Source organism: Spodoptera frugiperda, chromosome 22 (genome assembly GCF_023101765.2).
Source record: "Spodoptera frugiperda isolate SF20-4 chromosome 22, AGI-APGP_CSIRO_Sfru_2.0, whole genome shotgun sequence".
Lineage (NCBI taxonomy): Eukaryota > Metazoa > Arthropoda > Insecta > Lepidoptera > Noctuidae > Spodoptera > Spodoptera frugiperda.
This window is the reverse complement of record NC_064233.1, coordinates 709,424-720,494: the sequence shown is the minus strand read 5'-3', so window position 1 is coordinate 720,494 and position 11,071 is coordinate 709,424. Positions and strand designations below refer to the sequence as shown.

At 41.1% G+C, this 11,071-nt stretch overlaps 1 protein-coding gene across 1 annotated transcript; it reads left to right on the top strand.

Annotated features, from left to right (window-relative positions):
• The first annotated feature begins 8,026 nt into the window (after positions 1–8,026).
• On the top strand, positions 8,027–9,978 carry LOC118279783 (uncharacterized). The gene has a single exon (XM_035599538.2). It carries the CDS (start codon positions 8,253–8,255, stop codon positions 9,621–9,623), a length of 1,371 nt encoding a protein of 456 aa, XP_035455431.2. The 5' UTR covers positions 8,027–8,252; the 3' UTR covers positions 9,624–9,978.
• The last annotated feature ends 1,093 nt before the right edge of the window (positions 9,979–11,071 follow it).

The following is an 11,071-nucleotide window of genomic DNA, read 5'->3' as shown; positions in this document are numbered from 1 at the left end:
TTCGGATGTCCATGAGCGGCGGCGATTGCTTACCATCAGGTGATCTCGCGCCCGGTACTGGTTGAGGCCATGGTGCGGAGCGAGAGGAACGGAAAGTGCGGTTCTGCGGATGGCGAGCTAGGTGCGGCGCGTCGGGGGTGGTTTTTAGTCAGTAAGAGACACTCCCTCTCGCCTCGCCCAAGGCGGGAGAAGTCATTGAATGATTTTCCCCCCTCAAAAAAAAAAGAAAACCATCAGGTGATCCGTCTGCTCGTTTACGGGCTTATACCATAAAACAAACATCCAGGTTATACCCTTCAGGAAACACAAACTCTGGCATAGTGCATTCCTTAGTAGTTCGCACAAGGAAACTTGAAGCGAAACGCTTCGTTCAGCTATGAATCCTAAATTGAACAATGGGAGGAAAATGTCGTCAGATACAATGACTATCAAATTTTGTATCTTCAGCTTTCGTTCAGGTTCAATTCCCTTGCCGGTACAAAGTACTCATTCTTATTTTTTTTTTCACTGGAACTAATATTACAAAGAGGTGAGATTATGTGATTTGTTTGCATGGAATAAGCTTCGAAACTACTGGAGCGATTTGAAAAATTATATGCAACGTCACTACTCTTTCCCCCGAAGGGTTAGGTAGAGATGCATATTATGGCATGTAATGCCGCTATACGATGTACACCCACTCTTCACCATTTGTGTTATAAGTCCCATGTAATAGGAGGTGAGTCTATTACTATACACCGGGCACAATTCAAGACTCCGTGCTACTACTGAGAAATTTTTCGAAAACCAAAAAATGGTCTAGTAATACATTGCCCGATCCGGGAATCGAAATCCATGTCCGGTAGTCGCACTTGCGTCTTAAAAAAACTAAGACCGTTTAAAAAACATCCAATAACGCTTTGCTCAACAACTTCGAACTAGGGACACCGCATTTAACAGTCACACAACCAACCACTCGACTGACAAGACATAGTTACACACAAAACAATAAAAAAACCTAGTTTACCTTGTACCTACAACCAAATAACCAGTTACAATGTAAATAACGCATGTATCGGTTAAACACGTTAGTTTCAATATTGACCGTTGAAGAATTCGCTATAGTCATTTACTTTCAAGTGTGGGAGAGCCATGCTTCGGCACTGCTGGGCCGGCCCGACCGGAGTGATACCACGGCCTTACAGAAAACCGACGTGAAACAACGCTTGCGTTGTGTGAGTGAGGTGATCGGAGGCCCAATTACCCCCTTCCCAATCCCCGATTCCTCAACAACCCTTAAATTCTTAACCCCCAAAAGGCAACACACTTGTAACGCCTCTGGTGTTTAAAGTGTCCATGGGCGGCGGCGATTGCTTACCATCAGGTGATCCGACTGCTCGTTTACGCATGTATCGGTTAAATACGTTAGTTTGAATATTGACCGTTGAGAATTGGCAATACTTGTAGTTATTTACTTAATGGAGTTATTCATAGCTTTTATTTAATGTTCATCACGTTTTTGTATTTACATATCGTTTAATTTAAATTTTATAACTACATACATACATAAAACATACGCTCACGGCTGTCTCCTATTGGGATAGGCAGAGTAACTGGAACGCCAATTGCTACGATTCTTACACGCCTCTTTCGCTTCATCAACAGTCATCAGTCTATTCATGCATGCTCGTCGATTAAAGGTACTTGTAATTTGGCCCTTCTTTAATATATCGCCAATCTGATCGCTATTTTTAGAACTTACGGATTTTCGGTTTCGCAGTCATAGCACCAAATGTGTATTTGTGTCGGGTGTTAGGCATTAAAGGTCTTTAAATGTTCATCACTCCTAAATTACTGAACCGGTTTTAGTGAAATTTGATCATAAGGATAACAATTTAACAAACACTTTCGATTTCATTACATATGGAGCTTGTCTTATTGATGTTTGTTATAAATGCGAATGATTATGCGTATGTTTGTTACTCAATCACGTCCAAACGTGTGAAGGGATCGGGATGACGTTTGAAGCAGGGCTATAAAAAAGTGCGTTAAAAGATTATAGTCTGAAATATCACTTATGTTACTTTTTACCTTGCTATCGCCAAAATTGCCGGTAGAACCTAGTTGTATAATGCCAAAATAATTATTATTAGATTTATTCGACATTCCTAGATTTAGGTTGGTACCGAACACTCGGTGTTTTAGTATTAGGTGAGTAAATCTCGTAAGTAAGCATCGTCGTGTCCGATGAGGCCCAGTAGGGCGGATGGCTGATTTGGAGCTGCGGACAACGTAACAGGTAACCGTGGCACCGGCTCAAAGCAGGAGAAAGGAACAGCATGGTTTTTAGTCAGTAAGAGTCGGACACTCCATTTCGCCTCATCCAAGGCAGCAGACGATATTGGATGATTTTCCCCCCTTTAAAAAAAGGGACATAAGGCGTGAAGCAATGTTTATTATTTGTTATAATCAGACATATCTTGTATACCTTGTAATATTTAAAACCTAGTAAATATGCAAAGAATCCCGTCTGACTAGTTAAGGACATCTATGTAGCTTAGAGCGTCTAATTAGATACCTAGGATACCTAGGTACAGGTCATTCATTGTCACATGAATATTAATGTTAAGTTTACATAAATAAACATTACATAACATCACATCGGTAAATGGGAGATTCGAAAACTTGCGGGTGCTTTTCCATCACAGATGTGCTATGTAGTTATGCTACGATGATGTAATAGCTAAGCTGTGAAACTATGTGACCGTTTTCACTGATACTAAGCTATGTAGCTGTGCAAGGAAGATGCGCAGCTCGAGTTTGCGATGTATCGAAGCCGTCCATAGCACACATCCGTAGCACGCATCTTTCCATAATAAACATAGCTTAGTTGAATCCGTTTGAACCAGTGCTAAGATGAATATGATTGGTAAAAGACAAACGTATCCACAGCAACGTAGCATAGCCATCTCTAAGCTATTTTTTGTATGGAAATATGAGTGTTATGGATGCGTGCTTTGGATGTGTGCTATGAATGGCTTCCCTACTATACATCGCATACTCGAACTGCACTCCTTAAATCCAAATCTTACTCGCACAGCTACATAGCTTAGTAACAGTGGAAACAATCACATAGTTTCCCAACTTAGCTATTACCTACATCTTCGTAGCATAGCTACATAGCACATCTTTAGTGAGTCATGTCAACAAACACATTTTGTCTTGTCCAAGGCCACTCATCCATTTGTCTGTCTTAAGTTTAACACATACATACACTAAACATACATCCGTCCATCAGTCCGTCAGTCAGTCGTGCTGACTCGCTACACTTGCAATTAGTCGACTGCGAACAATTATGTGGTGTAGTCGTGAGACCCGACTCGCCTTGCACTAGCCTTGTGTAGACATAATTACATGATTTTACTTAGCAAGTGATGTAATACTTAGTGCTAACTTAGCTTCCTAATGTAACCTGTTTTGTTACATAGTTCATATCGTAATATAATATAGATCTTTTAACGTAGCAAGAATATAATAGATTAGAATGGAATACTTACTTTATTTGCAAAGAATGTAGGTACAGATTATTAGGTGATACAAAACGAGAGAGCATTAGTTATTTATTTACTCGGTATAGGGTCTTAGGTTCGATTTCCGGGTCAGGCAAAGTATTATAGGGCTTTTTTTGCGGTTTTTCAAAAATGTCTCAGTAGTAGCACGGAGTCTAGAATTGTGCCCAGTATATGGCAATAGACTCACCCCCTATTACATGGGACTTTTAACACAATTGGTAAAAAGTGAGTGTACATTGTACAGCGGTATTACGTGCAGTAATGTGCACCTCTGCCTACACCTTTGAGGATAAAAGGCGTGACGTTGCGTTGTAGGACTTAGATTTTTTTATATTTTTCTGATAACATTTGAAACTTTGCCGATCACCTGGTGCCATTTGGACGTCGACTTCAGTAAAACCTTGTATTATACAATGGCATTACGTGGCGTAATGTGCACGTCTGCCTATTCATTTAAGTCTTTGACTGCCAATAGAAAACTGTTGAAGGCAAATCCTCCGCTAACGTCGGTCACCGGTGACCACCACGGCGTTCAATGTGTTAAGGATAAAAGGCGAAGGTATGTCGTGATCTTTCTTCCGATACCCACGCGAAGAGTAGCGGTGGTAACCAGTGCACTCTGTCGTCAGCACAGCGCTGCACAATGATATCGAAATGCTATCGAAACAAAATATGACCGCAAACAATTACCGTTGGTGTAAGCAGAGCTGTGGCCTATTGGGCAATATTTGTCTAGATCTGTTTGCTAATCAATAATAAAAATATGCTTCGGTCAGCTGACTCAAACTAAGTGCTTACACACCTATCTATCTGATAGGTATTTTTATTACTAAGTACTATATCCAAATAGCAAGTGAATTTACAATTGGCCTGATGGTAAGTGGACACCGTAAAGAAATGATTGATTTTTCTGTAAATATGCTACAAAAGAACACTTTTACACGTTAAAAATTATAAAAAATATATATATGTATAGATGGCCGGCATTTCCTAACGGACTACTCTGAGAAGAAATGCCGTAACAAACTCAGAGGTCATAGTCTCTTTTAAAGTCCAGAGTATTACCGCCGTGGGATTTGGAGGCGAAGGTGCTCGCGCGCGTCTTCAGTTTGCGCGCCGACGCGTGTCGCCGGGGCGAAACTCCACTGCCGCGCCAGATCAGTGCGTGGCGGGACGAGCTCCGGCGCGATCTCATGGCGGAATGGCAGCAACGACTGTCGCAACCGAGGGCTGGGCTCGCTATCATTGCAGCGGTAAGTCCCCTCTTTGAGGAGTGGCTAGAGAGGCGCCACGGCGTCCTCACCTACCGCCTGACGCAGGTGCTTACCGGACATGGGAGTTTCGGTAGGTTCCTGTTCCTTATTGGGCGGGAGGAAACGCCCGGGTGTCATCACTGTGAGGACCGCCCGGAGGACACGGTAGAACATACGGTGGCGGTGTGCCCTGCGTGGGCTGAGCACCGCCAAGTCCTCAGGGATGTGGTCGGCGACGGCGACCTCTCGCGCCCGGCACTGGTTCAGGCCATTGTGCGGAGCGAGAGGGACTGGGATGCCGTCTCCTCCTTCTGCGAAGCAGTCATGCTAGCTAAGGAGGAGGCGGGGCGCGTGAGAGAACAAACCTCTTCACGCCCCAGCCGTCGCGAGAGACACTCCGGGCGTAGGGGATCGCGCGACGATCTCCGGCCACCGTAAGTGCGGGTCTGCGACTGCGGATGGCGAGCAAGGGTAGCTCGCCGCCCGACCAGATCCAGACCCGTGCGTGCGGCGCGTCGCGTTCCGCGCGCGCCTCAAAGAGCCATCAGACCACCACAGATGGGGCCCAGTAGGGCTGATGCCTGATCCGGAGCTGCGGACTACCTAGCGGGTTTACCGGGGCTTCGGGTCGAAAAGCAGGAATAGGAACGGGGTGGTTTTTAGTCAGTAAGAGTCTGACACTCCTTTTAGCCTTGCCCAAGGCGGGAGAACATTGAATGTTTTTCCCCCAGTGCCGAAAAAAAAAAAAAAAAAAAAAATATCCAGAGTATCTTAAGTACACTTGCAATTCTTGCAAACCCAGAAGTAATTTTTTTATGGTATAAGATAGGAAAAAAGACATTTATTTCACACGCAAATAAACACAATGACAACTAGGTACAGCTTATGCAGACATTTGACGATGTATGTATGTTGTCTACCTGTGACTTAAGTTGGCTCGTTACGTGTGTTCATGGTGCGGCAGTATGATGGCTTAGCATAGGGCTTACCCCCTATGCTCGTTTGCATCCTATTCCATAAAAAAACTATTTAACTCTGCTGCCACCATACGGTTCAATAGCAACCAAAATAGGGTTAAATAAATACTGGTCCATGGCCAATCTTACTTATAAGATCATGTAGCTACTCAAAGGTCTATAACTAGTGAATTTCTTTATATGGTCGGAAACCATATGAAGTCAACCATCACGCCTAAATCGATAGGATATTTTTTATGTTCTTTATTTATGAAAATTAGGGCAAATAAATAAGCAAGTTAAGTGTGGGAGAGCCATGCTTCGGCACGAATGGGCCGACTCAACCGGACTGGCAACCACGGTCTCACAGAAAACCGATGTGAAACAACGCTTGCGTTGTGTTTCGTTGTGTGAGTGAGATTACCGGAAGCCAAATTACCCCCCTTCCCAATTTTCCCTAACAATCCTTAAATTCCTAACTCCTAAAAGGCCGGCAACGCACTTGTAACGCCTCTGATGTTTTAAGTGTCCATAGGCGGCGGCGACTGCTTACCATCAGGTGATCCGTCTGCTCGTTTACCGGCTTATACCATAAAAAACACTTGCTTCTGATTTTGACCTTGAAGTAAGTAGGTATACCTGCTGAATTCTATACGTTGTCAGACTTTTTCTCTTAAAATGAGGCTGAGGGCGATCGATTGAGATCTTCGCCTTGAGATCGAGGTGAGAGATTAAAGATTTAACGAATATGTTTTTATGCTTAATAAACTTTTTAAAATATCTGTCCCTGTTAACAAGTTATTTTATTTTATTACTTGTTTATTTATAATACCTAATGTTTTTTGGCTTACCCACTTAACTGTTTGACGAGGAAGTCGACTAGTTTCAAGCCATGCTTTTTTAAGGGGAGAAAATCCAATAACTTTATTCGCCTTAGGCGAGGCTAGAGGGAGTGTCAGATTCTTACTGACTGAAATCCCCGCCGATCCTACTCCTGCTTTTCAAGCCGAAGCACCGATAACCCGCGAGGCAGTCCGCTGTCACTCTGCTCATGAGCAGCATTCCATGACATAAGATGTGGCGACAGTCGCGCTACTACTGAAACTAGTATGTACTAATTTGAACTATGATCAATTGAAGGCAAATTCCCATATTAAGGTTAGTTAAATAATACCACGGAACGGAATCATCTTGTGTAAGGAAGAAATTTGATTTTCATAACAAACCAACTTATCTGGTGATAATTGTAGCATTTCATAATGATATTACAATTCTTGGTCGTCAATTAAATAGTCGTGGTGACTCGGAGGTTTAAGACACCCGCTACTCATGCATGAGAGGTTCGAAACCTACCAACGGCAAGTACCAATGTGACTATTTCCGAGTTATATGTACTTTCTAAGATTATTTAGACACCACTGACAAAAGGTGAAGGAAAATTTAGTGAGGAAACAGGGGCTTATAATTTCTAATTATAAGTCTGAAATCGCCAACCCGCATTGAGCAAGCGTGGTGATTAATGCTTAATCCGTGCGAGAAGAGACCTTTGGTCAGCAGTGGCAATTTTTTTTAAAACGTTGCCCCACACTAGGATTTTCTCCTGTGTCGTGAATGCGTTTACAAATATACAAGTTCACATACACATGACACTCAGACCCGAAACAACAATTTGTGGATTACAGAAAAGTAGCACCGTCCAGGATTCGAACCCAGTCAATGCGTTTTCATGTTGATATGATAACAATTCTTCAGATGATATAAGTTGTGAAGTTATTATGTCATATCACCATTCATTTTAAGTCAGACACAGTTTTTTCTAACAATACTTAATATACAGTAACATAATTAAGAATGAAATCAGCATTCATTTGAGAAAAAAAACTCGCTCCGAAATCTTGTAATTTGATTCTAAAACAATAGAATGATTATCTTAAATCACGTATTATGACAATCTTTGGTAAATTAAGACAGTTATGATGCCTGCATACGATTGGCGTTCCCACCTCCGTTAATTATTTCTATAGAACAATCAGTAATGCACTTTCAACGAACAACATTAATCGCAAAAACGAATCGCGTGCTCTGCACACCATTCAAGACTAAACAAACTTATAAACCTGTCTTTTACCGTTTGCAAACACAATCTTAACCCGTTTACCAACGAAATAAGGTTTAAATTTGTCTAAATTTTATTTTCCAAGATGGCGGCGCTCGCCTGACGTTAGCATCGGCCGTTTTTCTGTGACCAACTTCAGTGCACTCCGAATTACCGACAGGGACGGTCACGTCGCGCGCGCCAAACACAATAAAACAAGTTATTTAACCTTAAATACTACAAAAACTATAATTCTCAGTTATTTTAAAGTGTTTAAGTGTAACTAAAAACATTAAACAGTGGTTTCGAGTGTGTTTTATAGTGATTTTGACTGTAAAATATCCATTGTTCTGTGGTTAACTTCGAAATTGTTGTAAACAATGATTGCTTAGTTATAATGGAAGACGTGTACACAATTAAAGTCAAAACTAAACCCGATACAAGGAACTTGTATCCGTCTGAGAGGCGGTATTCTGCGTCCACAGTGTCAGGGCTGGCTTGGGTGCATATTGCATTGGCTGCAACGTCCTTTCTTCTCGCCTGCCTAGCGTTAGTCAGCCCGAATTCCAACGTACACCCATCAAACAACATCACACAAGAAAATACCATACTCCAAAGCGAAAACACGCCAATCTTATTACAAAATGAAAACACAAACGGCTCGCTTTACGAAAATGATTTCGATAATGAGACACAACTAAATTCGGTAAACGAAACGAATTTAAATTCAAGTGTCAACGGAAATCCGTTAAATACGAATGGAACAACAACGGAATTTAACGGAAATGAGACGGATAGTAATTATATTTTGGTTTTAGCGCCGGCTTTGATCACGGTATTTGGTTTGGCTGCGGGGGTAGCAAGCATATTGGCATCTGTGAGGTGGTACATAGACCATAACATCACCTGGCTATTTGTCATATCATGCCTCTCATCCTTGATCTCTCTCACTTCTTTCATCATGATTACTGTCTGGTTCATCACGACATCAGACGGGGACATCACAGAGTTCTACAAGGACAAAGTCCCTTTCAAAGACTATTTTGTAGTCAAACACAGCGATATTATAACCAAGAATGAATCCCACATGATCGTCGCATTAAACACACGCACGGAACCCGAAGAAACGCCGAATTTATTCACGAAACGAGTGCTTTCAATAAACATATTAATTGCAGCCTTTTTAGAACTTCTATGGTCTATTCTAAGTGTGAAAATAGCTTATAAAGGCATGAAAAACACTTATAAAGATGACAATGAACGGAGAGGTAATTGCATATCTGTTGTGACAAAAATAAAGGGGAATGATACAAGGAAGATGCCACGAAATGGAAAGCTTCTACCACCGAAACCAGACTTAATTGATCACTACCCAAGTAAGAAAATTAAGAGGATCTTCCTAGCACAGTCTGAGAACGGATTCTATTTGAAAAATGAAGGGAATAAGGCGAAACAGAATACAGAAACAAGCTCAGAATTTTACAAAGAAAGGATGATGAACTTTCTGAATAGATGCGCGTCTTTAGAAGGCATGTCTAACATAGAAAATACTTCTAGCGTACATTCTGATGCTTTGAACCCAATCCCTGAAGGAATAACGGTGGAAGCTGCTTCTCCAGAGCCACTTCCTGAGCTAAAAGACCGTATGACGCCCGTCAGCTGGGGAGACTCCCCTGACCATACGATCTATAACCAAAATACACTGAATTTGGACAAAATATTCAAGTTTAAGCCGACTCAAAATAAAAGTGAGTGTGATAATGAATAGTGCGTGCTAAATAAGTGAAATTGACAATTTTTCGTGACATGTGGACACGCAAACGCTTTGTGATTAGTTCGTGTATTTTTGTATTGTTTTGTTTAAGCCTCGTATTCATGGTAAACATTTTGCTTAGCAACAGTTGATCAATGTTGTTGATGAATAGCGAGAATGCTGCTGGAAACTTTGTTTAAACTAATATAAACTGATGTTTTCGCTCGCCGGGCGTCAACTCTGCAGCATGGCGCGATCAACTCCGCAACATAAGTGTTGCCCGCAACATGTTTATGCAACCATGTTGCTAAACAAAATGTTTACCATGAATACAAGGCTTTAGAAACAGTCTTCTCCTAATTTTTGGGGACAATGTTTATTTTTTTTTACTTATGTATCTAAGAAAGAAAGAAAGAATGTGGACTTATATCTGTGAATAATTTTACTTATGTATGTATGTAAAGAACTGATGTGCCGTGTTGGTCGAGTGGTTGCAAGTGCAACGGACAACGGGATCTTTACTATGTTCGATTAAAAAACGGGTAAATATCGGGTTCAAAGTACTAGTTTTTTCGGTTTTTCGAAAATATCTCAGCAGTAGCAAGAAGTCTGGAATTGTGGTATATGGCAGTACGCTCACCCCCTATTATATGGGTCTTATAACACAAATGGTGAAATGTGGGTGTACATTGTATAGTGTTAAAATATTTAAAACGAATGACACTACTATTAATTGATGTAATTCGAAACTTGTTTCTCGTGTGTAATAAATGAAAGTGAAACTATGATTGTGCTAGTTGACATAAAATGATGTCATAAACTGGTCTCTTGTGCGAAATTATAAACTATATGACTGCCTCGTTGGTCGAGTGGTCGCAAGTGCGACTGTCGAACAAGAGGTCTCGGATTTCCCGGGTCGGGCGACGTATTACTGGGCATTTTTCGGATTTTCGAAATTTTCTCGGTGATAGCACGGAGTCTAGAATTGTGCCTGGTATATGGCAATAGGCTCACCCCCCTATTACATGGGACTTAACATAAATTGTGAAAAGTGGTTGTGCATTGTATAGCGACATTACCTACGTACCGTAATGTGCACCTCTGCCTACCCTTTCGGGGATAAAAGGCGTGACGTTGTATAATACCATTTTTATTTAATATTAATTAACAAAAAATAGGTAGAACCGTTATGGTCACATTGAGTAATAAAATTAGATACCTTTTGTCATATTTTTTTGGAAAAAAATGTCTAGGTACTTATAATAGATACAATAGTTTAGTTGTTAGAATGACGACTCGATGACTCAGAGACTGTGGTTTCGTATTCCGTTAGTGTCATTCGTTTTTTTAAAACCGATTATTGAGTTAGCAAACACGTGCTACTTACATAAAGTAAAATAGTGTTTAAAGCTGTTTAAAAACTATTTATATTTCCGTCAATAATGATACAAAAATACTTTCAA